The sequence below is a fragment of the Aspergillus novofumigatus genome (assembly GCF_002847465.1).
Source record: "Aspergillus novofumigatus IBT 16806 chromosome Unknown P174scaffold_1, whole genome shotgun sequence".
In the NCBI taxonomy this organism is placed as follows: domain Eukaryota; kingdom Fungi; phylum Ascomycota; class Eurotiomycetes; order Eurotiales; family Aspergillaceae; genus Aspergillus; species Aspergillus novofumigatus.
Window position 1 is genome coordinate 407,825 of NW_020194274.1, and position 27,683 is coordinate 435,507.

The window sequence follows — 27,683 nt, forward strand, 5'->3', positions numbered from 1 at the left end:
GAAAGTTAGGATGCGAATAGAGGTCAGGGGATCGTCCTAAGATATACCAGTCATCGCATGGATGAAGCTCTGGCGTTGACCTGAGGATCGTGAGGGGTTGCCATGCTTCCATCATCTCCTGCATGGAATATCATTGGAAAACGATGGATCGCTTTATCTTGGCCGAGTTCATTCGTACCTCAGTGTAATCGACACTGGTTGAAAGTGAAGTGAGACCAAATTCCGGGGCCGCTAAAGGCTTGGGCCATGGGTGGCTGGCCGTTAGATTGGTTGGCGATCGATCCGAGGACAGCCTCGCCGAGGCCGACAAGGATTGTTACTCCATTATGATTCGTTCCCAGAGCCAAAAGTCATGATACTTACTCGAGGCCAAGGATGCGAACTAGCCATACATGCTCACATATATCGGTGGGAGCGAATCCCGCGAGATACCTTAAACCACGTGAGCCGTTATGCACAGTATCAACTCAGAAATTTGCTACAATGCATATCTAGGTACATCTAACTCGATGCAACAAGTATACAGCAGGCGCCAATGCAGGTGAGCTGGTGCCAATTACTGAGAGCTCTAGTAAACCGATACTTGCGTGACGGACAACCTTCTCCGTGAGTGGAGCAGTTGTCCCAGAATGGACTCGGAAATCCTTGGCCATGATGGTCATGCACTGCCACTTTGCCAATATTCTCGGCGCTTGGAGATTGAAGATGTAACACTTTGGAGTGCTCTTAATTCATATGTTGAAAGCAGGAAGAACCCAAGCCTAGCGGAATGACGCCGGTCATCGTGAGCGGGCTTCGATAGCTTGGGTCAGTTGCAGTAAGTCACATGGTACGGAGTAGTTCCGCTTGGTATGGTTCAAAAGAAAGGAGACGCATTCTCAATCTGATTGACCCCCTACCTGCAAGGTATGAATGCTGGAAATTGGTGCTGCTCTGTCTCGATAGGTAAAATTACTACGTCACCAGTACCTACTGGTAAGTCTGGTATCCAGTGTCCTCTTAAGCCAGAGGCGCCGGATACGGCGGGAATCTTGGGCCCGGACCGCCTCTGTTACTACCTGGATCATGCAGAAACAAGAAATGAAGCTGCACAGGACAAGATCCTACAGGTGTTAGATGTATTATACCTCTCTAGAGGCATGTGTGTTGTTCCCTACCATGCGTGGGTGCCATACCTAAGCACTCCGTACGTGGGATGGAGCGGGCCATTCAAGCAGCCCGATCAGCCAATCGGGAAACAGCCCGCATTGTTCAATCTTGCTGCCAAAAATTTCCAGGCGGAAGACCGTTCGCTCTCTCTCTCCCTCCACACAGCAGCTTCTTCTTTGACGCCAAACCCCCGTCGATTATCCGCTTTTCCGAGGGATCTGGTGCTCTTCTCCGGTCTTTACTTAGGCGTTCAACTTGTTTCCGACCGGCAATCATCGACAAGCACAATGGTTGGGCCAACCGCCTCCCTTACTCCTCTTACCCGCGCCGACGGGTCGGCATCCTACAAATGTCCTTCGACGGGGTTCGACGTCCTAGGTTCCGTAAATGCTCCTGTCGAGCTGCCTGGTCGCCGTGATGCATTGAAGCCTGAAGAGGCGACTATCGAAGTTTTTGTGAAGCCCGGGACCACTCCTGGTGGGGTTGGTGAGAGAAATGTCGAGGGGATCCTCAAAACTATGCTGGGAAGGTTGATTCTGGGACGAGAGAAGGGATATCCTCGCAGAGGCGTTGTCCTTACATTGGCGATAGTGGGTGGTGAGAGTGTCTGTCGGGGAGATTCGGTGAGTGTTTATTGCAATCGTGGTGGAATCTTACACTTAGGCGAAAGTGGACATGGCTGACTTTGCCTGTACTCAACAGTATCTGACTCTCCTTCCTGCTCTTCTCCATGCTGCTCTTCTGGCTCTAATCTCGGCTTCTGTTCCCCTATCGATGACCTTTACTGCATCCATCCTGGCAGTCACATCGTCAGGAGATATTATCCGACAGCCTTCTGTTAGCCAAGCGGCAACCGCGAATTCTCTTCACGTTCTGGCATTCTCCAGCAAGGGCCACCTACTTCTGAATGAAAGCCAGGGAACATTCGACTTCGCTACTTGGGAAAGAGTTCATCAGCATGCCTCCGCAATCTGTCGCGGCACATTGGCCGGCAGTGCCGATGGCGACGTCAATATGGATGAAGAGGGAGGGGAGCTAGGGTTAAAGAAATTTATGCGGGAGACTATTGAGGACAAGGTCTACCAGGATTATGCTTGGAAGATTGATGCGGCGTGATGTTGGGGCTAGAGTGATCACAGCTGCATGAACACATTGATAGCACATAGGTGCTATTTCGGGATGCTCCTTCAAGCCGTGGCCTCCCGTGCATTCGGCAACGTCAGATTCGCTCATTTGGCATGACCAGAGCACATTTTGGCGTCGGGACTATTGCAAGGCACACCCTAGGGCCCTTCCATTGGTGCGCACAGGCGTTTTGCTCTCCGGAGTCACCATCTTTAATGGGTTCTTCCACGAGCCCATACCGCACGACACACTAACCTAGTCTCTGGCTCTAAAGTTCTGGCCCCGGCGTGCTATCACGCTGTCGACTTCTGCTAGACTATCTTTGGCCGTTCGTGGGGTTATCCGTTTTGACACTGAATTTCTAAATATGGATCACCAATTGGAGGAAACAACTGCTCCAACCTGCAGAAGATAGGACTGAATTAGCCAGCTATAAACTCAAATTTATACGATATTCACAGTGCATCAAGCAAACTGCTGACTACGAATGGGTCCCGTGGTGACTTGACCTTATTGCCACGATCCTTCTCCCTTCACGCTCCCGCGTCTGCTCGATGACCGTCCGCTCCCACTGCTGGGACCAAAACCTTTTATGTTAGAGAAAGCCATTCCTATCCCAAGAATAACGTAGCACTTCCTTAGAGCAGCAAGGTGATGATACACATGCCATCGGAAAGAATGCTGCTTTACCTTGTTTTGGAAATGCAGAACAACATGCTTTATGATGATTTGTGATCGATCTGAAATGATGATGAAAGATTACGGACCATGGAAGCAGATCGAAATGTGGACTGGACTGCCCATAATTTGCCGGACATTCTTGCTCGCGATCCCTGGCTGAGGAGAGGCTAAGGATGTTTGTAATCCGCCGCCAAACCCCGTTACATCCGAACACGGCTGCCGCGGCTGCTCCGCCTTCTCCAGTACTAGACTAGTCACTATCTTACGTTAGGAGCAGTCGGTCCTTTTCCCCCGTCCCTGTTGGCCATTTTGCCCTTTTTGTCCATCTTTCGCTGGAAATAACAATAATTCCGTCTTACATCTGAGAGTCACAACACCCCAGGTCGATGGAATAATCACAAATCCCTCCTTCCAAGGCAGTCGGCCCTACACCTCCGTTACTCATTCGCGGGCTTTATCATCCCTCATGGCTTCCTCTTCTTCAAGCCATGGCCCCCTGAGACTCCAGTCCGACTCCCTTCCCTCTGAATCCTCCGCTCTCTCCTCATCCTCATCACCGCCGCTCTCCTCCGCAGCCCCACCATCAGGTCCAACTTCTCCAGACTCTTGTCCCTTGACGTCCACAACCGTCGGTGCCTCGCTCCTTCGGGATTATGCCAGTCATATAGATCCTTCTCAGTCGACAAATGATCTTCATGTGAACCAACCCATTTCTGGACTGTCCAACAGTAGGGCCAACGTCCCGCAGAAGCTTGAGCTTCACCAGGAAGAAGCGCCGCCTGTCGCCTCGTTACCTACGTCCCCTTTCCTCTCATTCCGCAGTGCGGGCCCCTTGGGTTCGCAGCATCGCAAGAACGCATCGTCAAGCGACCTTATACCCCGACAGACGATCATGAAGGCTCTCGCGTCGCGACCGTCGCTGTGCACCAATCCCAATTCCAATGCGCCGCTGGCGGCGTCCCTCGGATTACTAGCTACAAGCCCCAATTCGAGTTCTTCAGCGGAGACGGAGCAACAACGGTCCAGCAACTCATCGTCACAGAAGCTTTCCGCGGCTCTATCGAACCTACAGCTGGGCAAATACCTGGAAAGGTCGCCGTCGACGGCGCAGCTGGTCCTGCAATCGCCATGCTTTTTCCATCGACGGTTCGACGATGCCGTCAACATTCAGAAGGTGTTGGAGGAAATCGCCGACGATGAGTGGTTGTCTCATTCGCGGCTGGTACAAACTGCAACAGGAGTGCGGGAGGTGTCGAAGCAGCTTCAAAGGCGGCCGATCAAACGGGCAGTGAAAAATGTGATGATCGTGACAAAGGCGCGCGATAACCGTCTGGTGCACTTGACGCGAGAGCTAGCCGAATGGCTTCTCTCGACCCCGCGATATGGGAGCGACTTGGGGGTTAATGTATGGGTTGATTCCAAGCTACGGCATTCCAAACGATTCGACGCAGCGGGACTGCTGCAATCTGAGCCGCGATTTGAGCAGATGTTGCATTACTGGACTCCGGACCTCTGTTGGGCCGCTCCAGAGAAATTTGATCTTGTTCTTACGTTAGGCGGGGATGGTACGGTCCTCTTCACGTCCTGGCTTTTCCAGCGGATTGTTCCGCCGGTGCTCTGCTTCTCGCTGGGAAGCCTGGGCTTTCTAACGAATTTCGAATTTGAGAATTACAAATCACATTTGAATGCTGTCATGGGAGACATCGGCATGCGCGTTAACCTGAGGATGCGGTTCACCTGCACCGTCTTCCGCAAAGACCGAAGCAAAGGGGCAGAAGCAGGTGCGGTCGAAGAAGGAGAGCAATTCGAGGTCCTAAACGAGTTAGTTATAGATCGGGGGCCTTCACCTTATGTGTCAAATCTTGAGTTGTACGCCGACAATGATCTCTTGACCGTGGTTCAGGCGGACGGCTGCATCTTCTCCACGCCAACTGGTAAGTTCCCTGGGCTTGGTCCAAATGGTCTACAATTGGCTAACGCACTGGGTTAGGATCTACGGCGTACTCTCTGTCTGCAGGTGGCTCTCTTATTCATCCTTCTATTCCTGGCATTCTTCTTACTCCTATCTGCCCCCACACTCTGTCTTTTCGTCCAATGGTATTGTCAGACTCGCTGTTGCTCCGTATCGCCGTTCCGACGGGATCCCGCTCCAGTGCCTACTGTTCATTTGATGGCAAGGGACGCGTTGAACTCCGCCAAGGGGACTATGTGACCGTCGAAGCCAGCCAGTACCCCTTTCCTACCGTGGTCTCCGGGAGCGGGGAATGGTTTGAAAGTATTCAGCGAGCACTGCGTTGGAACACCCGCGGAGCCGTTCAGAAAAGCTGGAATCGCGATGGGACTGATGACATACCTGCGGATGAGGAAGAGGAGGAATGGGACATTGATACCGATGCCGGTCTGGTTGGCACCGACAGCGGTCTTGGGCCCAGCGAGGACGGTGACTCGGGGACTACCAGTCCGATGAAGCGACAGATGAGTCTGCTCAATATGTAGCTGGCTCCGCCGGCCTTTGTATATTTCCCGCTTGCTTTTTGTTCGTGTGTTCGTGTTACACCTTACTGCGATGCTCTCCGCGAGACATTACGGATCCGCTATGGGACTGGCGTTGGTTATATATTTGTTTACGGGATACGGGACATTCACTTTGCTTGAAGAACATGGCATAGACTTTCAAAGGATGATACTTCTGCGGTTTTAGACTATTTTGTTCAAGGTGTGCTTAAGATTGGATTCTGTTACTACTTTGCTGGTACAAACTTGCTGTGATACAATTGAACTATTAGAGAAATGGACCCTCTATGATCCATTCGGACAATATCTCTTCGTACACTCACAGAATGTCGTTTGCAACCCGGTTTCCAAACTTTTAGTTGGACGTAGAGAATATTTTCAAATAAGGGACCCCTCGACTCGTGAAGTAAAGCCGAACCAAACACCATACCATATATACCACATACCACACTTACCAATCGCAACACTCCGACAAAAGCGCCGCAAGCTCCTCCAACCACCTCTTATCCTCCTCGTCGAACCCCGCCGGCTCCGTACAATCAACATCGATGATCGCAACCGTCTACCACCGATCAGCAACACAACACAACACAGAACACAACCTCAACCCTCCAACGGAATCAACGAAATCAAGAAATCAAACTCACCTCCCCACCAACCAAAATCGGCACCACAATCTCACTCCGACTACTCGCGTCACAGGCAATATGTCCCGGGAAACTCAACACATCCGGCACAACCACCGTCTCGCGCTTCTCGGCCGCGGAACCGCACACGCCCCGCCCGAAGCGGATCTCCTGGCAGGCGGGGCGGCCTTGGAATGGGCCTAGCAGTAGAACATTTGTGATGTTGTTGTTGTTGCTTGGAGGGTTTTGGGACGAGCCGAGCGCGGGGAATTTATCCTGGCGGATGTAGAAGCCAGCCCAGTTTACGGAGGAGGAGGGGGACGGGAGGGCGGCGTAGGCGTGCCAGAGGAGGGAGGCGATGTTGGAGAAGTTGCTGTGTTTAACTGTCAGAAGAGCAGATCTTGTGTGGGTTGCTAGGGACTGGGGTGATTACCTGACCTGAAGGTGTGTTAGCGAGTTTGGTAAGGGTATGGGAGGCGAGGGGGGAACTTACCCAATTGCGCTGGCCTGTTACTAGGCCCTTGGCTTGTTCGAGGACTTGTGCGTATACCTCTGCCTTGGTGGGTTCTTGGGAGGTTGAGAAGTAGGAGGAGTCGGCGTGAGGCTGGATTGTAGTTTGGTCAGCGCATCCTGGAATGTGTGCTGGGTAGGATATCAACCGGAAGAGCGGTGACGCACCATGATGGATGTAGAGGTCTATCAAGTTTATATGTACAAAACGCGAATTGTGTAGGTGTAGTGGTGATCTGAGAAATTGGGGAAGTTGTCGTCTCGGAGAGAAAAACGTAAGATAACTGGTGTGGGGTTGTTGCTGCTTATCGATAAGACCTTCGTTGACGGAATCGATGGGAAGATAAACGCCATAGGGACGTCCAACCTACGAGGGTCCACAAGCACATCTCAGATCCTTACAGTATAGGTGGGAAAGGTAAGGGAAAACTACTACGACAAGGGATTAAGGTCTTCTAACTCATGAAGCTGAGCCTGAATGCTCAATCTATGTCTTTGTCATTTATTACTACTAGGCTGGCAGCAACTCTCGCCTAAGGAATATAATTATGTACATGACTAACATGAGCCAAGGATAGAAGAATCTATAAATCCATATAGTGCACCTAGGATAGCAGCTAAAAGTACAAATCGAGCCGGAGGCCATGGGGTCCTGCGATAGCGCGAGACGTCCCATTATCAGAAACCAAGAGATCCCGGTTGGAAAGTGGCGTGTTTACCGAGCACCCTCCCTTGGCCCAGCTGCTTGGTTGACACTTCAGATCCGCTGGGCAGTCCTTTGCATCCTTACAAAAGGCGCCTATATCGTCTTCTTTGAGCCAGCACCATGGGTCGCCCTTGCTCCATTCTTCCTTGACTGGCTCAGAGGTTTTTGGATCACATTTGCTCCAACACACACCCTGTATACCATTCATAAGAGCGCAACCGCCAGAGACGACTGGTGGTTTCGAACATCCGCCTCGTCTCCAATCACTTGGTTGACACTCAAGCTTTGATGGACAGTCCTTTTCAGTATTGCAAAAGGCACCGATATCACCATCTTTCAGCCAGCACCATGCATCACCTTCTTCCCACGTTCCACCGACTGGGTTACCGGTTGCGGGATCACATTTATTCCAACACACACCCTGTATGCCACCCATAAGAGCACAACCGTCAGCAGAGGTTGGTATCGGGGCTGTCGTGCTGGTAGTGGTAGTAGTAGTGGAAGTCGAGGATGGAGTATCGCCAGATCCAGGGTCGGAACCGGATCCAGGATCAGGGCCGGAAGTCGGCTTGACGGTTGGGAGCACCGGCACAGCCATGGTTCCGGGATAGCTTGGATGATGACCATTGGCACGTTGTCTATTGTCGTGCTGACCTGCTCGCTGCCGCCAATGTTCGGTATTTGGATAACCGCGCCGTTGACGTTGATTGACCCTCCCGTTACAGTATACGGTTCACCCCTGACGATGGCGATCTCCGGTATACTGGTGGTGACGATGGAGGTCGATATGGCTCCATATCCATTCGCACCCTGATCGTCATTAGGATCGATCGTGACACCTGTCGGGCAGTACTGCCCCGTTGTGGTGGCCGAGTTGGTCGCCGAGCATCCGGTGAACTTGGCTGTCCTTGTTGTCGAGCAGCTGGTGGTAACCTGAGTGGTTTCAAGGGAGGAGAAGCTCTCCGTGATAATACTGCCGGGTGGAATTGATTGGACAGATACGGGTGGTAGGACGATGGTGGTGGTGCTATCTCCAGCGGAGACAATGACGGGGCTCGGCGAATAGCTAGGCGTCATATAGAAGGAGAAGGGATCCGTTTGACCGGAGTCAATTGGCAGGTTGAAATATGCAATGACCGTGGTGGTAACTAAGCATGGAACTGTAAGAAGCTGGGTTATTTTGGCACATATGGGCGGATATAGTAGAACATACCAGGACTGGGATAAAGCGTCTTGATTGTGGAGCCTCCTAGTACAATGGAGGTTGTCACAGATGAGGAATGTATTGTCGTCTTCGTGGGTAGAATCAGCTCCGGCAAAATGAGGTCACAAGGGGGAATACACTCCACGACAGGAGAAGGTTGTGGGAAGATAATCGGGTCGACGTAGACATCACCAGAGCCACTGCCATTGTCGCCTCCTGTACCAGAGCTATGCGCGACACATGCTCCTTCAGGACAGTAGCCGTATTTACAAGTGAAGGCGCACAGATCTCCATATATCGTTTCGTCCATCCCTGGGCCAGCCTTACCCACGACATTGGTCGCCTGCGGAAGAGTATGTAGAGCACCTTTGGCGGTACACGTACAGGCGGCAATGGGGCAGTGACCCAGGTTGCAGGCAAAACTACAGAGACCCGCGAGACCACCCTCGCCAGTACCAGCAATACATGCTGGGGGCAAGAAGTCTGAGACAGTCGGAATACTCAGCGGAGCTGACACTGTCCCGCACGCGTTGTCTGGGCAGTATCCATATGGGCAGTCGAAAGCGCAGAGACCACTATAGCTGGCACTTAGGCCCTCCAGAGGGTAGCCCATGGGGCCTGTGGCATCGGGCGTATCTCTCGGCTCGCCTTGCTGCTGGCAGTAACAGGCACCGAGGGGACAGTAGCCATATTTGCAGGCAAACTCTCAAGGTGAGGCACAGAGGCAATCTTTTGTCTTAGATTTCTTAGATCTTAATGGATTGTTAAGCCTTCTCCCCAATTAGTTATACATAAGTCAGTTCGTAAATCAGTCACTATACCCGAATTCGTCGTACCGTGGCGTCACGGGCTGCAGCCTTAATATTTCGTCCCACTCCTCTTCTAAAAGTATGGACGACCAGGCGAAAAACATTGTGCGCAAATTATTCGTTCCTGGAAATCCCAGGGCGTCCAATCTGATGCTATCCCAGAATACAAGACCATATGGGCGAAAGGCGGAGTAGCGTACGCATCTGAGAGGCGATAAATTGTGTGTACTGCATTGCCATAAACACTGTGTGCCTCGGGAAGATCGGCCACCAGACATATCCAGTTCTGCCTTGTCCCATTGCTCGTCTGTCATTGATGTATAACGACCGCAGCAATGACTGAATTGCTCCGGAATTGAACCGGAGAGCAACCAGGAGTATAACGTTCCACGCCCACCTGCCTGTTCATCTAGCCATTGAAGAAGAGTTGTTATCTGCTCGACCTGTCCGTCATTGTCCATCCATAATATTGTTTTCCAGAACCCTTCCACGTTGTCATCCAGCAACGTCTGTGCTGGCTGACCGTCTGTCGTTATAACTGAACATTCCGCGTGTGTCTTCCGAAGTTCACAGAAAAGAACAATACAGAGTAAACCGTGAAGTAAGCGTTGCTCCTCAAACCACGTTGCTGGTCCGATATCAAGGGGACCATAAGGAATTCCCTGAGGGCGTTTATTCCGGTCAACTACTCTCCTCGTATTGATATACTTGGTCTTTTTGGGCAGATGCTCCACCCGCAACTTTAAGCACCTAGCAATCATTGAATGAAAGCATACATGCGCGATTCGTCGCAAGCGGGTCATTAGGACAAGGAGTCGGCAAAGAATGACCGACGACGTCGACCTATCGGAGACGGTCCCTGGAGGAACCGCTCCCTAACATATCGTAGGGTGCTTAGAATGTGTGTGTATGACGCCTCCAGTGGCTCTGCAGCTTCGTCATTCGCCTGCCGGCCCTGTAAACCCGAGGCTCGGGTCCAGACAAGGACCAAGAGCCTGACTGCATGCTGAACATGTGGGAGCAGGCCCCTTTCGCGAGCAGGGTTTCCGATAATCGCATCCACAATCACGGCGAACAGATCGGTATTCTCGTGGAGCAATGCCGCGACAACCGGAGATGCATTATGCAATGTATACAGCGAGGGCAAATCTGCGAGATTCGAAAGAATATTTTGTAGGACGAACCAAGGAAGTCGGCCGAATGGATCCATCCCTTTCGCAGTTCTTTCCCGAGTGGTATATAGTGTGATTTTCAAATTATCAACCAAACCGTCGCCGACTAGGGACGCGGACTTGGCAGCGAGAGTATCGATTGATAATTGCAGCGATATTCTAGACAGGCGATGAGAGGATGTTGAGTGAAATACTGAGTATGGGAGTATGCCTCTTAAGCGAATGCTGATTTAAGCTACTCAGATAGTTAACTAAGCGTCGGTCCTATTTCCCGATTGGGAACACAACTATTGCACAGGAAAGATCAGTGTTGAAAGGAGTACTCCGTACATCGTTGAGGTAGAGTAGACGAACTTGAGGTATTTTCATGCGGCACAGGCATAAACTTCACTTAATTAGACAGGAACATGGGACCAGAAACGGTGACCAGTAAGTCGTCTAGCTAACTACCTAGAGTTGCCACTGGTTGACTGTTAGCATCAATTACGTACCTTCAAATTTCATACAGAAGTGAGACATTAATTCTACAGGGTAGCATTTCCAGTATTTAGTTCAATTGGTAAACAGCGCGATTTGCTTAGCAGTTGTTAATACATATCCACCGCCACCATTATTGCTCCTGTGTCCACTCTTCGCCCGTCACCAACATGATCCATCTAGATAGAAGCACAGGCCATTTTGAATTTATTATTATAGAGAATTGTATTGATCAGCATATGCCTCCACGCCGCCCAGACCTCCAGACCCTTGTCTCCCAGACCTCTATATTGATCTAGTGTGGACTACGAAGTATTCGCTATTATCGCCTAGACTACTTCGTACACTGATACCCTTGGGCCATTGATAACCAGCCTCGCCGCGTCGGTTAAAATCCGTGGGTAAACTGTGTACGCCACTACCTAAAGTAAACAGATATGCGGTATCCAGATGGATCGATGGCGCACTACTATATGTCTACAACATCTTGAGCCTAATTTCAGCTTGATATCGTTTCCTGTACCGATGCGAAAGGGGAACTGAGAAATCTGGTCTGTTTCCTCCCGTCTCCCTGACAGTGATGAGCAACATCAAGTCAGCCTCAGTTTGCTAGACATATACTTCTGAAATTCTTTCATACTGTATCAGTCTTCACTCTTCACGCTGTCATTCTGCAAGAATCTTCGGGTGTCTTCACATTCCCTGCAGTCCCAATTGCACAATGTTGTTGAGAATTCCTCAAATAGGCCTGGCAGCCATCTTCTGCTTCCTCTCTGTTGCTACAGCGTCAGCCGACTGTCTCTCAAACATCACTTACAATCAATTGGGGTCGTTCAGCAGCGCACCCATTACATTCAAGTTTGGACTACTTAACGCCACAGCCTGCGGACAATACTGTGAGAAGACCAAGAAGTGTCAGGCATGGTCCTACGTGGAAGGAGAGGCAGCCAATGTCACCTCCACATCTGATCATAATACATTTGTAGGATTATATCAGTCGTTCTCTAAGATGCCGTGCCAACACCCATTGAAGCCGAATTTCGTGGCATTGACGCTAGATGCTGAGGGATTACTTGAGAGGCTGAAATCGACAATGTATGGGAGTTCTTCAGATATACGCGTCTGGTACACATCCCCATAACCTCTGACCATATACTCGATCCTTTCCCAATGGCAGTCGGAATGGTTCACGCCGTGGACCCAGCTACAACATCTCCAGGTGAGCCTAGAATGGAGCACATGGCAACAATTTAACCACTCTATGAATTAGGGCAGTAAATCATAGAACCTTCCTCCACGTGGTTGTAAAGAGGTAGTTCCGCTTCCCCAGTGCATGTTAGGAACGCTGAGATAGTCCATGCTATGGGTCCTGACGAAGTACAACAACAGAAACCCGCTTAGCCAGGGGAGGGGCTTTACGACTCGCGAACTGCTTTCAGTTCACGACGCGCTATGTGGGCTTGATGCTGACATGGTTGAGGTAGTGGAGTTGTCGCGTATGTATGGCACGACTGCGGAGACGACTACTCTTGTGGCAGCGGAGGAAGCTCACTCATTACTCGCTTTGATATCAGGCTGCCACGGTTCAACAGTAGTACATTAGAGATACTTACCTGGGTCGACTTCCAACTTCTGCATGGTCTGTTGACAGCAAGTATCGGGTTCTTTCTTATCCATACACAATATATATACAATCTGCATCACGATTACTTCTTCTCTACCTCTGCCTCCGATCGAACCACCTCCTCCCGTCCATGCAACACGCTCATGCCTCCCGGTCCAGTGAAGTGTTTCTGACCGGTAGTGAACCAGGTAACAAGACTGATCAGCGCAACCACACCAATGGCGGCTGAAGTATAGTTCATGGAGTCCTTGTCAACGGGGTAATAAGACGGGAAATTGAAAGTGATAGATGCGAAGAGCAGAAACAGAAGCCCCAGGACATTGAGGGTGATCGAGATCCACGGCGGCAGAGAAAAGGGACCCCTCATTTCTTTCTGGTGGCCAGTGAAGTAGCCAAGGAGCCGGCTGAAGAGGGCCATTGCGTATGATAAATCTGTAGAGGATTAGCAGGGGTTTTGCATATGACTGACCCCGACAAGACTTACAGAATCCCTCTGTTGCAATCGCAATTACAGTTTCGAATCCAGTCGCGGTGCCAAAATCAATAGCATCCAGAGCGAGTTGTACAGCCAGTGTCAGTAGCACGGCGTTGACGGGAACTTGGCGCTTGCTTTCAACTTTGGCAAAGACCTTGGAGAAGGGCAGGCCGTGGTCGCGGGCGAATGCGTAGACAGAGCGTGAGCCCTCAGCGAGCAGATTGTTCCCCGCAACAATGACAATGACGGCGATCATGCTAGACAGGAAGCACGTACCAACTTTGCTGCCGGTGGAATCGTAGAAGATCTGAATGACAGGTACGCCGGTGGATGTGCTAGCCGTTTCGTTAATGTCGCCGATGCAGAAGCAGAGGGTGAGGAGGAATGCGAAGCCGGTGACTGCGCCGAGTACGACGGAGAGAATGATGGCTTTGGGGGCTTCTTTCGAGGCGGACTTCATCTCCTCGGTCATGTGTGCGGGTGCATCGTAGCAGCACATCCCGAAGCAGGACTGGAGGATGCCGACGATAGCGGCCATCGCTGGACCCCAGCCGGTGAAATTCTGGAACTCGGAGAAAACGAACGCTGGGGCTTGTTTGTGGTCGTTTGTGGCGAGGAGGACGATCATGGTGATGATGAAGGAGCCCACGTTCCAGATTAGGATGAAGCGTGATATGCGGTTGAGTAGGTGAGGGCCCCATATATTGATGGCGGCAGCTATAAAAGCAACGAGGTACGCAACAAGAACGGTCTGCCATCGTTCAATGGTGTATTCAGGAAAGACGAGATTGGCCATTCCGAGGACAAAGTTGGCAGCGATGTAATTGTTCGTGGCACCCATTGCAAGAACCCCTGCTTCAAATAAGTATGCGGCAAAGTATACTAATGACCGGGAATTTATCGACATACCTATAAGCATGAACCATCCACTTATGTATGACAGCCCGCGTGCGATCTTTGGGGGAGCCAGAGCGGCCACCCACGAGTACTGACCCCCCGCAACAGGGTACATGGAACACATCTCCGCCATGGGAATTGCAACTGCAAGTGTAAGAAGACTGACGCCGATGAAGCTGAATACCATGACCGGAGGGCCACCGGACGTGACTCCTACAATAAAGACGCCGCTCAAGGCAGTCCATCTGATAATTCAGCATGCATTCCCACCATGAGCAGAGGAAGAGGAAGACGTACGATGTGACGATGCTGAAGCTGAAACCGATCATACCCAGGAGGCCAAAGGTCCGCTTGAGCTCTGCTCTACGTTAGTATAGTCCATCCGTTTGGGACAGCTCTCGTGCCTTGTTCATAGCCAAGATTCTCAAGACGTATATCTTCTGCAGCTGTCGGCTGGAAGACTTGCTTGTTATCCTCCTCGATAACCGCCATGGTGACAGTAGGCACAGAATACCTCTCTCTTGCAAGATTTCAGAAGTTGGTCATTCAACGATCGGTTCCAGATGAAACGACCCTGCCGAAGGCAAGAGGCTTTTAAACTCCAAGTCCCCCTCCCAGACGCCTCCATGAGCCTGCATCTTCCCTTGATATAGGAGTCACCCCTTCGGACTAGAACAACAGACGGAGAAGCCATAGGGTTGAAGGTAGAGAGCGAAGGCTTGATAAGGATAAGATAGATAGTCGACCAAGATTTCCCAATCGAGAAGGTCTCCGCGATGACAAGTGGGTCGGTTTGAAGGTTAAAGTCGAATGATCGTGAGGGGAATCAAGGAAAGTCGAATCAGCTAAGAGACATATGTGGGATAGTCTAATAATGGGCCCAGCATATGTGCGAAAGTGCGGAGATATCGTGGAGTGTCATTGCATTTGTCAAGAAGGACCTGTGGTTTTCGCTCTGATAACGCAGTTACTCTACTCCACCTCATCCAACTTTCCCAGGTGCCGGACCAAGAGGAATATCGAAAGGCCACTCTTTCTCAATAGGATCCATTCTTACAATTGGACAGCTGATCCGGTCTCACCGAAGCCATCATCACGCTGAAAAAGCATTCGTTTCTCGGGGATGGGGATCAATCAGGACTCAGGAATACTAACACATCGATCACGTAGTCAACTGGGACGAAGACCGAGATAAGTAGACGGAGATAGTACTGTGGAGAAGTCGCTAGCTATTTCTTGAGTCTTTTATCAGACAGAACTCAGGCTGAGACTCACCCAGTCAGCATTGCTTTGCTCCTGTCGCCATCGCCTACCTTCCTTGTGTTTCATCGCATACCACGTTGCTTGTACATTTTATTCATCACTAACAATATAAACACAAGTTACACAACATTAGGGGCTCGCAGATAATCTTGCTCCCGAGTAGCCTTGCCTGTATAGCCCCAGCAACGATGATTCTGAAATAGCATGGCATGGTGCTGAAGACTTATATAGATACTCGTTCCCGCCAGTCTTGCCTGCCAGTTGCAGTGAGACTTGAATACGGCTGGCTCAGTAGGGGATCCGGAATCTTATCCCAATCCTTGATTGCGACACAGTCAAATGCAGCCATTGATTCTACCCTGCTTGACTCGCATTCGCGGCATTCCTGGGTCCGCACCAAATAGCCACTTTCGAGGGACTTCAACACATTGATATCAGCAACCCAATTCCCCGAGTCAAAAACGGATATCACTGCCTCTGCAAGAGATATCTCTTTGAACTGGGAGCTATATTGACGAACGTCCACCTTAAGTACAAACCAGTGAAGCGGACATGGAGGGAGGTGCTCTTCAAGGCGTCCTCAAGCATGCCGTAGACCACATTGTGATTCACGAGATTCCAATGCTCGGAATCAGCGTTTATGCGCTTCAGAAACTACTGGCGGAATCATATGTATCATGCCGGCCGGTTAACGTTCCCGATGACTCTCCAAATAGCGTAAGCAGGTGCAGTCCTGCGGGTCACACTGCCATCGCGGCAACGTAAAGGGGTCTCATGGGGAGTTTGCAAAGACACGTTAGAGGTCCTCTAGGTTTATATCAAGCCAACCAGACTCTAGCATGCAGAGAGCAGCAAAATCCTGCCTGAGTTATACTTGTAACCCCAGGTTCGCGGTAATCAGCTAGTGGCTCAACTTTAAGTAGGGAGAAGTCCAAGTTTAGATTAGCAAGAGCTATTGTAGCTTCTTGCGTTGCACCTGCTAATAACACCCCAGGCCACCCGAAAGTGCTCGCATTGCGGTCGTGGCACGGATGATCATATCAAACTCGAAGTCATGATCTGGATCTTCATGCTGTGTTCTGTGCTCTAGGTCCCTATGCGAGACTTCCTGCTGAGCGCTCACATGTGCCAAGCTTCAGCGCAGCATAAAGGGACTGACAAGGCTGTGGTGGCTTATGAGCCGATCATCCTGACTAGGCAATAAGACACGAATATACACTAAAGTGCCCTATACGTTATAACATTGCTGAATTACCTTCATGATAAGTATAATATTTGCAGTTGCAATCGCGTTCATTCCCCTACGCAGGGATTGACTGCAGCCGTCACACAATTAGACAGCGTACTATGCGTCCTGAGACTTCTTCTCTAGCTCCAGCTCCCATAACTCCCCTACCAACGTCATCCCAAACCCTTCATGCTCCTCCTCCTTCACCAACTGAAACCCTTCTGCCTTGTATAGCCTCCTCGCCGAACCCAAGATACTCTGCGTCCAGAGCACCACCCGCTTGTATCCCACATCCCTCGCGAATTCAATACACTGCTTTAACAAGGACCTCCCGACTCCCGTTCCTCGAGCGCTCGGCTCCACAAGAAATAAGCGCAGTCTGGCTGTATCGGGCGAGTCTACGTCCTTGACAAGCATCATGCAGCCCACTGGCTCATTGGTTGTCTTGTCAGTGCGCTCTGCGATCCAACAGCGCTCCGAGGTAGGATCATGGTTTTGCTGAAAGTCCGATGCGATCTTGGTGACTAGGGAGATGAACTTGTCGTTGAAGTTGTATTCGGCTGCGTAGAGGGTCCCGTGGCGGGAGATGATCCATTCTATGTCTGCAGGTTTGTGTGTACGGATTGTGATATAATTTGTTGGCCGAGATGCTGTTTCAGCCATTTGGAAGAGGATGGCGTTTGTCAAGTTATGCGAGGTGTTGAAGGTAAAATAGTCCAGGAATAAGTAGCTCGAGGGATCTGGATGGGACACGACATGGACGGTCCAGATGAATGGGTTCTAAGCAATGAAGGACAGTGTTTTCTTGAAGACAATAATCCTCTTTCATTTCTTCTGACGTGAGCGCTACATTTGACAGTTTTGTTGACTGTATGCCTTGATATTTGGTGGGGTATCGATGCCATCGACAGGGCGTGACATGCGCCCTTGGTTGACGAAAGTGTATCTAATCCTACTCCACCACACCCAAAACAGGGTTTTATATTGTCGGCAATTTTTGTCAGTTTACATCTTCATGTTTCCATTGGAATCCATGTCGCTAATAGGTTCGCATGGAGGCTACCTTCTTCTCGCCAAAATCAACGCACTCCCCCATTCAACATCCACCTCCACATCTTTCCAATCATCTCGTTGAAAGGACGGCTCAGTCGCTCGAATCTTGTCCATCATCTCATCAATAATATCACCACGTTGATCGGTATTCCCAGGAGCCCTCCTCGTCCTATCGGGCCATTTCCTCTGCCATGCATGAAACGAGCTCCATGTTCTGACATATTCCTCCATGGACCCCAAAGTCATCCTCGCATGCATGAACCGTGTACCTCCCTCTGCTCCAGGCTCATACTCATCACGAGTGACATCTTCCCAGTCCTCGACCGGCGGCTGGACAGCTCGCAGTTTCTGTTGCACTATGCTCCGACCTGGCTGCTGCCAGTAGCTTCCCAGCAGCCAAGGATCTTGCCCATATGCATACTCATTGATGATATTGGTTGCTCCGGGGTAGGACACCAGCACATGATCCTTGTAGCCCCAGAAAGCCAGCGTGCCTCCGGATCGGACAATTCTTCTCATCTCCGGCCACAGCTTGGCATAGTCGAACCAGTGCGCGCTCTGCGCAGCGGTTACTAGGTCTACTTGCGCATCTTCAGCGAAGAGACACTCCTCTGCTCTTTCTTGGTGGAAGGTTATGTTGGGAAAACCGGTGGACAGCTGCCGTGCCTCTTGGATCATCCCTGCGGATGGATCGCTGGCGAGGACCCGCTGGAAATGTGGACTGAGCTCGCGAGCGACTAAACCATGGCCTGTTCCCAAGTCAAGGGCTGTCCTTGACGGGCCTCTATGATATGCAAGCACGGCGGAGTAGAGCTGCTTTGAGTATGTTGGCCGGAACGCTGCATATAATTGGTGAGAAAAGGTATTGCTCCTGTTGGTCGTTAGGAGTCTTCAACTGACACGAACTCGGAAGACGTACGCAAATGAGGCCATACTGATGGATGGCTTGCTGCTAGTAATGATCAGTTCTTGCACTAGAGCTAGAGCCCGGCACTCTCGAGTAGTGAGTTCGACAATTATGCCCGAGTGGCTCTATCATGATATTCCATGATGCCCGGCTTGTATTAGATTCTCATCCTCCCGACAACGGCAATGTAGCTCAGCCGATAAGCGGCATTTGCAAACCGCTCCGTTTCCGATGTTCGGTTCTTCGCCGAGTCATATCAAACAACTCAGAGCATGGTGCAAACCGAGGTCACGAGTTTTGTAGCAACATTGGCTAGTACTATGCACTGCACAGTTTGACCTGGGGGGTAAGCCCGCTGAGAGGGTAAATGGCAGGAATATGGCACCAAAGGCGCCAAGTACTGTATCACGTGACTGCCACCGAATACGCAATACGATGTTCGCTTCCAAGTATGGAATTTGGAATTTGTCTGGCAAATTGAATTGCTTTCATCCTCTGCTGAGTCTGCTTTATGCGCATAAAAATCATATCTGCGCATATGACCTGACCAACCTTTAACCTAATATGGTTAGGGTATTTGATTATAGTGTCACCCTAAATATGACACTAAGTCGTAGTAACTGATCATGTCCCTGCCAACCGAATACGCAATACGATGGTCGCTTCAAAGTACGGACTATCCCTACCTTTGAACGGCTGTGTAATTCGGGGACATGCCATTTTAGCCAACCATCCGAGCGAGGCTCTCCACTCGGACAAGAAATGGCGTACCATTAGCAAGTCATGTTGCATGTTAGCAGGGTTGCATGTTAACTGGGGTGCTCGGCATTCCCTGAATGAGGAGGACTTGCACGAACTTGAGTAAATATATATAAGAGCATACAGTCAGGCATGATGGATGTTTGGCTGGATCCTCCATCCTTTTTCGTGTTTGACAGAACTCAATATGCTCTCTACGTCATCTGAAAACTCACTTGCTGGCAAGACCTGCCTGGTCACCGGTGGAGCTGGCGGGCTGGGCAAGGCCATTGCGTCTACTTTCCTCGCAGCTGGCGCAAACGTGGTGATCTGCGATGTCAACGAGGACCGACTACAGCAGACGTCGGCAGAACTGGGGGAAACCGGTCGATTGAAAGCTACCAAGGCGGACATAACCTCCGCGAGCGCCGTTCAAACGCTCTTTGACGAGATCGTCGCGGACTTTGGGAAGCTCGACGTCCTGGTCAACAATGCTGGGATCATGGACAGGTTTGATCCAGTGGGAGATCTCGACGAGGCACTGTGGGATAAGGTGATTGGCGTGAACCTCACAGCCCCATTTCTGCTCAGTAAACTAGCTGTGCGGAATATGTTGGCGCAGCCTACCCCTGATGGATGTATTATCAACATCGTGTCTGTAGCCGGTAAGGCCGGCTGGGCAGCGGGTATGTTCTCCGACAACTAAAGTATTCCGATTGCTAACTCGAAGTAGGCGCAGCATACACAGCGAGCAAGCACGGTCTTGTTGGGTTGACCAAGAACATGGCCGCCTTCTACGGTAACAAGGGCATCCGGTGCAACGGGCTGCTGCTGGGCGGCATGAACACTAACATCACCGACGCCTTCCAAGCCGGCTTCAACAAGGAGGGCCAAGACAAAGCCCTCGAGATCGGAACTGCCGTCAAAGCGCGCCTGTGCGAGATCGACGATGTAGCCGACATGTGTCTGTTCCTGGCCTGCGGCAAGGGCTCGAAACTGATCAACGGCGCTCTTATCCCGGCAGACAATGGCTGGACGGGAGTTCTTGGATGATTTAACTTCATTTATATTCGTATTATCTACTCATGTAGTTCCAGTACTTGCCCTTCAACCTCAACAATGCATATATTCCAATCCCCCGCCTCATTCTGGATACACTCTCCCAGATTCACACTCGCAGACTGCACACTCCCATGCCGATCATTCAGCTGCGCATGCAACATCGGTGTCCCCTCCCCTCCTTCCAGCGCAAGATGCACCTGCGATGCGCTCTCCGCGAACGACTCCCCTCCCCAGACAAACTTCCCTAAAGCACAAGCACATCTTAGCATCCGTTTATCCGCTACACGGCGCATTCCTCTGATACCATCGTAACTTACCGTTATTATTCCCCAGACAATCATTCAGATCAATCTCGGAGTAGGACCACGTGCCGTCGGGCCGTTTGCAGCGACTGCTGAGAATGTGTTTGTCTTTGAGGACGATGGTGTCGGAGGTTGTGTGGAAGCCGCGGAGGGACATTTCGATTTCTTCATGTATTTCTTTTCTAGATGATCTCCTCCGCTGACTTTGCGGGTGATGAGCGACCGAGTCGAGGGTTTATAGGGTGACGGGTTCGTTGGCCACATGCGTCATGTTGGGCGAATGTTGATATCAGGGTGGTTTGGGGGTTTCCCTGGGCTGCGGGTTTCATTCCGTGGTTTTACATGGTACTCCGTTGGTGAAAGGGTTAGTGGCTGCATATCGACTGAAGTATTTCTGTAGCCAGTATAATGGACGTAAATGTAGATGGATTGTTGTTAGTGTACGTCCGGAGCAACTGCAAAGTATACGCGGGCGTACTTCGGAGTTCGGGCTATCTAACCAAAACTCTATGATTATACAGCAAGCTATCTGATAGTTACTTGATAGCTCAAGTTATACTAGTACCGAGCGAGTGAGTGAGCTAGAAACCAGCAGCTGTACATCCTGCATCCTGCATCCTGCAACCTGGCTAAATGGCTAAATGGCTATCTACCCCGCTCACTCCGCACTACCTTACTAGCGATTGCAGTAGTGGGGTGTACTGCTTGCTTCATTGGCGGATTGCACGCAGGGGAATATCTGGATTCCCTGTTTCTTGCGCAAGTGAAACTAAGCAGGATGAGGGTAATCTGGGCAATATCGGAAATAGGATATAAAACGAGTGCCTAAGTCCGGCCTTCCGGGAGAGCCGATGGTATATCTATCTGGAAGGCAGCTTCGTCGAGAAGTCACAAGCACAAGGTACTATACAGTGCTAAAATGAAATATGTCCAACTCGGATCAAGCGGACTGCGCGTCTCGCCCATCTGCGTGGGCTGCATGAGCTACGGCAGCCCCGAGAAACGCTTCGACTGGGCACTAGGCGAGGAAGACGCGCTCCCCGTGCTCGACCACGCCTACCGATCGGGGCTTAACTTCTTCGACACGGCGAATGTCTACTCGAACGGCGACTCGGAGGTGATTCTCGGCAAAGCGATCAAAAAATACAACTGGCGGCGCGAGAACATCGTCATCGCGACCAAGGTGTGGGCGCCCGTCGGTCGCGGCAAGGAGTATCCCCTCTTTATGTCCAACGAGGAACGCGACAATGCCGGCTACGTGAACGAGTACGGGCTCAGCCGGAAGCACATCTTCGATAGTATCGAGGCGAGTCTGAAGAGGCTGGATCTGCCGTATGTTGATCTGCTGCAGATCCACCGGTTTGATCCCAACACGCCTGTGAAGGAGACGATGGAGGCGCTGCATGATGTTGTCAAGTCGGGCAAGGTGCGGTATATCGGGGCGTCGTCGATGTGGGCGCATCAGCTGTTGGAGTATCAGTATACGGCGCGTATGAACGGGTGGACCGAGTTCATCTCCATGCAGAATTTCCATAACCCTATCTACCGGGAGGAAGAGCGGGAGATGTTTCCTGCGTGTGCCAAGTTCGGGATGGGTGCCATTCCGTGGAGTCCGCTTGCGATGGGCTTCTTGACGCGGCCGTGGAAAGCGTTTGAGGAAACCACTCGAGGGAAATCGCTGAATGGTAAACTAATGGGCCACCCGTTTACCGAGACGGACAAGAAGATCAGCGAGAAGATCGATGAGATTGCCAGCAAACGCGGTGTGTCGATGACCATAGTGAGTCTTGCATGGTCGTTGTCGAAGCCGTTCATCACTGCGCCGATTGTGGGATTGAGCAAGAAGGAGAGAGTGGACGAGGCGATTCAGGCGATCAAGTTCAAGCTCACGGAGGAGGAGATCAAGAGTATTGACGATCTGTATCAACCTAAGAAGGTCATAGGCCACCATTAGTTTCCAAGTATTGCAGGCTATTTCCTCAAGCCGAATGTCTTGGCTATCCTAGACCAGATGTGTTCCATCTTCCAATAACATAATGCCATATGATCACAAAGCTCATCCCTGATCGCTTAGAGTATCACAATCATCCTAGAAGCCTGTCAATAATATGGCTGCGCTCAAGGATCAGGATTCGCTGCCTCAGCGGCGCACATGTCAGCACCTGCAGTAGGCACCCGTTGACCTGCAGCATGCAGTAGAAATTCCACAATCCTGGAGCCTAACCGATTCCAGAACCAGACGGCTGTCTAGATTCCAGAGCGCAAAAATAATCACTTGTAAGGTTCCTGCTGCAAGGCAGGATACTCACTAATAGTGCTCAGCCGGCCATAGCAGTCACCACACCCACTAGGTCATGCGAGAACCCGTCCAGGGATCAAATCAGGATGACTGGCCGGTATGATGTGCCGGTTCTGCAGAATCCGGATCGAGATCGTGCTAAAATAGAAAGAGGGAGTTATGTGCGGCACGAGACTGTGTGGATGCGAGAGACGGCGCAAATGTCTTGCATTGCCCACCCTGCTTCGCACAGCTTAGCTTTGCTCGAACGGTTGCGAGGCTGTGATTGAGTTGTTGGAATCTGGGAAGAGAGCAGCGGATTGGCGCGTAGAGTTGCCTGTAGGCTGGGGCTAACTTATGCAGGGGAATTTTCTAGTCATGAAGGCTGAGGGGTCGAGTCTATTGCAAATCACACCCATTGTTCAGTAAGACATCAGGAGTACTTCAACTCAGACAGTGTAGTCGATCAGTCTTGAGTGCAACCCAATAAGGATCTCGCTGCAGGTACGGAGTAGATGGAAATCTGTTAAGTTGCCTTCGCACTTGTTTCCTGTGTCGGATATCACTTCCCAGGACATACGGTGGCAATAAACCATGTTGGTCATCGTTCGTCTCTCGGATACTTGGAACAGTCATCCGCTCATGGCTATTGGACCTTGTTTGAAACATGACGCACTAGATGGTGATTTAGCAAAAAAATCCGAAGGTTCAGACTTTTGAGGACGCTCAGGTGGGGGTGGATCAATGTGGGAGGTGGGCGAGTCGGCTGATCGCCCTGCTTGGTGGATGATTTAGATACCCCCTGTGGATGGTGATGATCAGAACCATAATGCGCTTGACAGGAAGGAAGACCGTGTTCGGAAAAGCAAATACCGATTCTCCGCTTCCCTGACTCGACTCAGGCAGCTAGTGTGGTCGATAAAATTGATTTGATTGGATCCTCATAGCTGCTTGTATGAACAGAGCTCTTGTCTGCCATGAGTACAGTACGGCGTAGTCAAGAACTGACTCCAGCATGAGAATGGAAACCTCGCACCGGCACTAGTAGCAGTACTCAACCCTGTCTATACTCATTGTTCTATTCATTCAGCATTATTCACTGCTCCTTGCCCACCTACCTTCAGAAAGTAGGTCGCAACTAGTACTAGTAAGAGGCGTAGCCCAGCACAGCCCGTCTGCCAGTCACCTTCGCTGTTGACCCCGGCAGATCGACCATGTCCCACTATCGGTTTCTAGGCTCCTTTTGATGGTGGGAAACGGTCTCAATCTATGTCCAAATTCAGTAATATCCACAGCCATCCAGCTGTCCAACATAATTCTCAAGTGAGTCCTCATACTTATATTGTGATGTTTTTTGTGATGACTGCCTCTGCCTTGTTTTTTCCCACACCCTTTTTAGCTCAGTAAGTAGGGTTCGGGGTCACCCGCTTCTTGCGCGTGTGGTTACAATGCTCCTTTTATTTGCGAAACCTGGTGAATGGTGTAGACAAATCCCGATGCTCCTGACGGCAACCGATTAGCTCTTAAGGACAGAGCTCACCCCGTCTCGTTGGCTCAGACTGTTGTGAATCTCTTTGGCTCTTGGACAAGATTGTCAGACCTTGCCACTGCTGAGTCCTTTCTTCTTCGTCCTGTCCTTACAAAGACAGTGCAGTGCACTGTCTTGCTGATGCCTAGTCCGAGCCATCTTGTCGACGCGTCTGACAGTCCCAGTTGACTAATCTCCTCATTCGTCGTCCTGCATCTGACCACGTACGACCTGACATATGCGTCGTCTTGTGTTATGCATTTATGCTACCTTTCCTCTTCTTCCTAACAAGCCACTGACAACGAATCTTCAACACCTTTGCATATCACTTCGATTGCGAAACCGCTCGTCTTCCTGGCGGGTCGTCATTGCTCAATCATTTAAACCAACATTTTTCCAAGCCACAAATTTCCTGGTCTGCGTCATCGCTTGGTTTTTAATTTGACTGTCTTCCTATTTTCGGTTCGTACGGCAAGCGATTTGGAAATAGCGTCCGCCGGATGCATGCCAAATCAGAAACCAATCAGCGTTTGGGATAAGGGGGAAATTTGGATCCGCTACGGTCACCGTTTGCCAGGATCATTTGACTCAGGCCAGCAATCATGTCGCAGGTGAGTGAGATATGTGTTCTGCACGCACTGTATCCTGCCTTGAAACACCCCTTTCTGCCTTTTTGACTCTCCATCTGCCTTGAGAGAAAGCATGCATGTCCTTGTTCTTTTGCTTTTTTTGCTTTACCCCTTGCGTGGTGGACGCTGGACTGGGCAAAGAGTGGGGGCAAATCCGCCAATACCCGGGGTTCAAGGGTGGTACCATGGGCGGTAACCGTACCGTACCGTAACATACTTGCCCCGCCCGTCCACTCAATTCTTTGCTAGTTTGCGCCTTTGTACCCGCAGCTCCTCCAATGACGCCATGTCACGACTTGTTTTGTTGTCCGGAATTTGGATGACTCTTTTTGCTATGAGATTTTCTTTTGATCGCTTCCCCGCAAGATGATGATGATGGAATCGCTGCACTGTTTTCCTTGTACGGAGCGTCGAGCACTTCCGTCTCTGCCTACCTAGTCAGGAAAACCTGTCTTCTTCAGAATTGTGTCGGCTGTTGCGGCTTCTGAGAAGAAACGGGGCACCCCAGAGGAGATCATTTTCGATACCCGTTCCTGTCCCTGGTTCCATTATTTCTTCGTTCTTGTCATGTCCCGTCTCTCTCCACCCTTACCAAGTCGGGCAAGCACGCTGATGTGGGCTCATCTCTGCCGCGGCCAGGGACAGAACTATCCTCGCCTAAGAAGGAAAAGGATAAAAGCCTCAATGGCAGCCTCTCCACCATCCTCCTTCTCGGCCTCCTCGTCCTCATCCTCTTCTCTCTATCCGTCCTCCTGCAGCTCAATACACTCTCCCCCGTTGCTCAGCAGTAAGTAATTGTCCGTTTGTTTCTATCCTCTGCGTCTATCTTCAAACGCATGCCCGATGCCACTCCATCCGACCATACAGATACCTCTTTTACCCCTCTTCTCCACCTGTCTCCCCTCCTAGCGGACTATCCATTGCTCTCATTGGAATCATTAGATTCAGACCGTCCACGTTTCATCTTATCCCCTTTTAATGATTTGTTTACTTCCCCTTTTGTGTTGGCACCGTCGATATCAATCTCCAGTTCTCCACCCTACACGTGTGGCATGTCTCGTTCACTTCCTCTGGTCATTCTTGCTGATCGCGTGCTCTTAGCCAATCTCTCACCCTCCTCCTGGTCACCCTCGCATCGTCCTTCTGCAGCTTCAGCCCGAGATCAACTGGAAAGCCTGATCGCCAAGCACGGTCACCCCACTCGAGTCTCATTATCGTCCTTGCGTGACCTGACGGCTACCTCTTCCACATATAATCCACCGTCGCCGCTGTCTCCTCGTTCACCTGCTTCGGAAATCTCAGAATTGTCTGATACTGTCATCCTCAGCCGTTCTACCTCGCGTCCAATTCCCATACCAAAACCGCCGAGCAGTCCTTACGATTCAGATCTGCCGGTCACCCCGTTGACGGGGCGGTTTGAAAAGGATTATTTCCCGCAGTCTGATCAGTCCAAGTCTTGGAGGAACCGCGAGAGTGTCTCCCGGCTGGACAGTGACCGCTATCACCGCTCTTCATACCGCCGACCATCCTCCAGAATGCGTTCCGATAGCTCCTCGTTCTATTCGCCGGCCATGTCGCCCAGCATGTCACCCTCCACCCGCTCCGCATCTCCACAGCCAACACGCTCTCGCCCTCACAACTCGGCCAAGTCCGTGCCAGCATTCCATCTCGGCAGCCTGCCTCGGTTCCATCCCGCTGTCTACCAGCCCTCGAACAACTCCCAGAGTTTGGCCGCACAGCCTCCGTCGCCCCGACATTCCCGACAGCAGTCATACTGGACCTCGTCAAGCTCTCGTGACACGCTGAGACAGTACAGAGAATTGGTGGAAAGCGTCACTCTCTCCAGGGCACCCTCTCGGCCGCTCTCGCCGAGTCCCTCTGCCCCAAGGTTAGACCCTTTACGCAGCCCGGGACCTGTGACTCCATTGGCTCTGGAGGAGACCAGCGGCTACTTGACCATTGGTGCAACGAGCTCAGACTTTTCGTCGAGCGATTCCCAAAGCTCCAGCGCTGCGCCAGATCTGGTTGAGAAGCTCATTGCTCGCGAAGTCGACCGGGCTCGTCAGAAGTCGCGAAAGAGCTCCAAGAATTGGTGATCAATGCCGGTTCTCTTCTGTTGCTGCCGTCTTCCACGTCCTGGCCGGTTATCCAGGATGGAAGCTTGCATCTTTTCATTCTTTTCCAACTTTCCCATTAACTCACATCTGTCAGATGGGCTCCCACATAAGAGCTCAAGTCAGCCAGCATCATTCTGCATTCATTTTATACCCCATACAGCCTTGCTTTAATACTTTTCACATGTCATCTGTGGTGCCCAGACCCGCTCTTCTCCTATATCCTGTCTCCTATAAATTCAGACATGGCCAGAACAGATTGTCCTGCTCAACTCAAGAGTGATGTTGAAATTAGATTCAAAGGGACGACACTTAGAATTTCTCATGCTACCTCTGCCTTCGTATCTTCGCTTCGACTGATTGCGGGGAACTTTGCTTCTGCTCTGTATTTACATATTGCGTCCTGAAAGGACGAATTATCGCTAGATCGGTCAATGTTAGAGATTCCCAGACTGCCACATGACTTTGGTTTTGTTTTAATAACTCCACTGTCCATCGATTAAGAGCCAACTGGTCAAATCTAGGTAGTTGACACTGGATAGTTTGACGCGAGATCGGCAGACCAAAACCGCTAAGTCGTAAGGTGCTCTCCGGAGCTGGGCGATCTCTCCC

The 27,683-nt window shown here is 50.9% G+C and overlaps 14 protein-coding genes across 14 annotated transcripts; 6 read left to right on the plus strand and 8 right to left on the minus strand.

Annotated features, from left to right (window-relative positions):
* Positions 1 to 454: 454 nt before the first annotated feature.
* Positions 455 to 721, minus strand: P174DRAFT_436423 (uncharacterized protein). Its single transcript, XM_024826041.1, has one exon. The coding sequence runs from the start codon at positions 651 to 653 to the stop codon at positions 492 to 494; it is 162 nt and encodes a 53-aa protein (XP_024686619.1). The 5' UTR covers positions 654 to 721; the 3' UTR covers positions 455 to 491.
* Positions 722 to 1,436: 715 nt separating this feature from the next.
* Positions 1,437 to 2,265, plus strand: P174DRAFT_361879 (putative exosome complex subunit Rrp46; the record flags this gene model as incomplete). Its single annotated transcript, XM_024821819.1, has 2 exons — positions 1,437 to 1,772; positions 1,852 to 2,265. 2 exons carry the CDS (start codon positions 1,437 to 1,439, stop codon positions 2,263 to 2,265), a joined length of 750 nt encoding a protein of 249 aa, XP_024686620.1.
* Positions 2,266 to 3,254: 989 nt separating this feature from the next.
* P174DRAFT_436424 (putative NAD+ kinase Utr1) lies at positions 3,255 to 5,759 on the plus strand. The gene is made up of 2 exons (XM_024826042.1): positions 3,255 to 4,889; positions 4,946 to 5,759. Exons 1-2 carry the CDS (start codon positions 3,422 to 3,424, stop codon positions 5,449 to 5,451), a joined length of 1,974 nt encoding a protein of 657 aa, XP_024686621.1. The 5' UTR covers positions 3,255 to 3,421; the 3' UTR covers positions 5,452 to 5,759.
* On the minus strand, positions 5,686 to 6,855 carry P174DRAFT_436425 (GAF domain-containing protein). Its single transcript, XM_024826043.1, has 4 exons — positions 6,774 to 6,855; positions 6,587 to 6,699; positions 6,117 to 6,471; positions 5,686 to 6,031 (listed from the first exon to the last, which is right to left on the minus strand). The coding sequence occupies exons 1-4, from the start codon at positions 6,774 to 6,776 to the stop codon at positions 5,921 to 5,923; spliced, it is 582 nt and encodes a 193-aa protein (XP_024686622.1). The 5' UTR covers positions 6,777 to 6,855; the 3' UTR covers positions 5,686 to 5,920.
* A 350-nt stretch (positions 6,856 to 7,205) lies between these two features.
* On the minus strand, positions 7,206 to 9,428 carry P174DRAFT_465822 (uncharacterized protein; the record flags this gene model as incomplete). Its single annotated transcript, XM_024830544.1, has 2 exons — positions 7,206 to 8,284; positions 9,337 to 9,428. The coding sequence occupies 2 exons, from the start codon at positions 9,426 to 9,428 to the stop codon at positions 7,648 to 7,650; spliced, it is 729 nt and encodes a 242-aa protein (XP_024686623.1). The 3' UTR covers positions 7,206 to 7,647.
* Positions 9,429 to 10,126: 698 nt separating this feature from the next.
* Positions 10,127 to 10,534, minus strand: P174DRAFT_415804 (uncharacterized protein; the record flags this gene model as incomplete). Its single annotated transcript, XM_024824440.1, has 1 exon — positions 10,127 to 10,534. The coding sequence occupies one exon, from the start codon at positions 10,532 to 10,534 to the stop codon at positions 10,127 to 10,129; it is 408 nt and encodes a 135-aa protein (XP_024686624.1).
* Positions 10,535 to 11,694: 1,160 nt separating this feature from the next.
* Positions 11,695 to 12,114, plus strand: P174DRAFT_426373 (uncharacterized protein; the record flags this gene model as incomplete). Its single annotated transcript, XM_024825382.1, has 1 exon — positions 11,695 to 12,114. The coding sequence occupies one exon, from the start codon at positions 11,695 to 11,697 to the stop codon at positions 12,112 to 12,114; it is 420 nt and encodes a 139-aa protein (XP_024686625.1).
* A 565-nt stretch (positions 12,115 to 12,679) lies between these two features.
* Positions 12,680 to 14,461, minus strand: P174DRAFT_508380 (putative GABA permease; the record flags this gene model as incomplete). Its single annotated transcript, XM_024831456.1, has 4 exons — positions 12,680 to 13,029; positions 13,082 to 13,924; positions 13,982 to 14,214; positions 14,337 to 14,461. The coding sequence occupies 4 exons, from the start codon at positions 14,459 to 14,461 to the stop codon at positions 12,680 to 12,682; spliced, it is 1,551 nt and encodes a 516-aa protein (XP_024686626.1).
* A 1,979-nt stretch (positions 14,462 to 16,440) lies between these two features.
* Positions 16,441 to 17,347, minus strand: P174DRAFT_436427 (GNAT family N-acetyltransferase). Its single transcript, XM_024826044.1, has one exon. The coding sequence runs from the start codon at positions 17,121 to 17,123 to the stop codon at positions 16,578 to 16,580; it is 546 nt and encodes a 181-aa protein (XP_024686627.1). The 5' UTR covers positions 17,124 to 17,347; the 3' UTR covers positions 16,441 to 16,577.
* A 99-nt stretch (positions 17,348 to 17,446) lies between these two features.
* On the minus strand, positions 17,447 to 18,752 carry P174DRAFT_446715 (putative S-adenosylmethionine-dependent methyltransferase). The gene is made up of 2 exons (XM_024828614.1): positions 18,433 to 18,752; positions 17,447 to 18,384 (listed from the first exon to the last, which is right to left on the minus strand). The coding sequence occupies exons 1-2, from the start codon at positions 18,444 to 18,446 to the stop codon at positions 17,520 to 17,522; spliced, it is 879 nt and encodes a 292-aa protein (XP_024686628.1). The 5' UTR covers positions 18,447 to 18,752; the 3' UTR covers positions 17,447 to 17,519.
* A 599-nt stretch (positions 18,753 to 19,351) lies between these two features.
* Positions 19,352 to 20,436, plus strand: P174DRAFT_508383 (SDR family NAD(P)-dependent oxidoreductase). Its single transcript, XM_024831457.1, has 2 exons — positions 19,352 to 19,844; positions 19,892 to 20,436. Exons 1-2 carry the CDS (start codon positions 19,367 to 19,369, stop codon positions 20,209 to 20,211), a joined length of 798 nt encoding a protein of 265 aa, XP_024686629.1. The 5' UTR covers positions 19,352 to 19,366; the 3' UTR covers positions 20,212 to 20,436.
* P174DRAFT_415809 (CVNH domain-containing protein) lies at positions 20,238 to 20,679 on the minus strand (the record flags this gene model as incomplete). Its single annotated transcript, XM_024824441.1, has 2 exons — positions 20,238 to 20,464; positions 20,538 to 20,679. 2 exons carry the CDS (start codon positions 20,677 to 20,679, stop codon positions 20,238 to 20,240), a joined length of 369 nt encoding a protein of 122 aa, XP_024686630.1.
* A 720-nt stretch (positions 20,680 to 21,399) lies between these two features.
* On the plus strand, positions 21,400 to 22,559 carry P174DRAFT_436431 (aldo/keto reductase). The gene has a single exon (XM_024826045.1). The coding sequence runs from the start codon at positions 21,442 to 21,444 to the stop codon at positions 22,474 to 22,476; it is 1,035 nt and encodes a 344-aa protein (XP_024686631.1). The 5' UTR covers positions 21,400 to 21,441; the 3' UTR covers positions 22,477 to 22,559.
* A 2,475-nt stretch (positions 22,560 to 25,034) lies between these two features.
* On the plus strand, positions 25,035 to 27,053 carry P174DRAFT_455817 (uncharacterized protein; the record flags this gene model as incomplete). The annotated part of the gene is made up of 4 exons (XM_024829366.1): positions 25,035 to 25,149; positions 25,297 to 25,431; positions 25,471 to 25,744; positions 26,132 to 27,053. 4 exons carry the CDS (start codon positions 25,035 to 25,037, stop codon positions 27,051 to 27,053), a joined length of 1,446 nt encoding a protein of 481 aa, XP_024686632.1.
* Between the last annotated feature and the right edge of the window lie 630 nt (positions 27,054 to 27,683).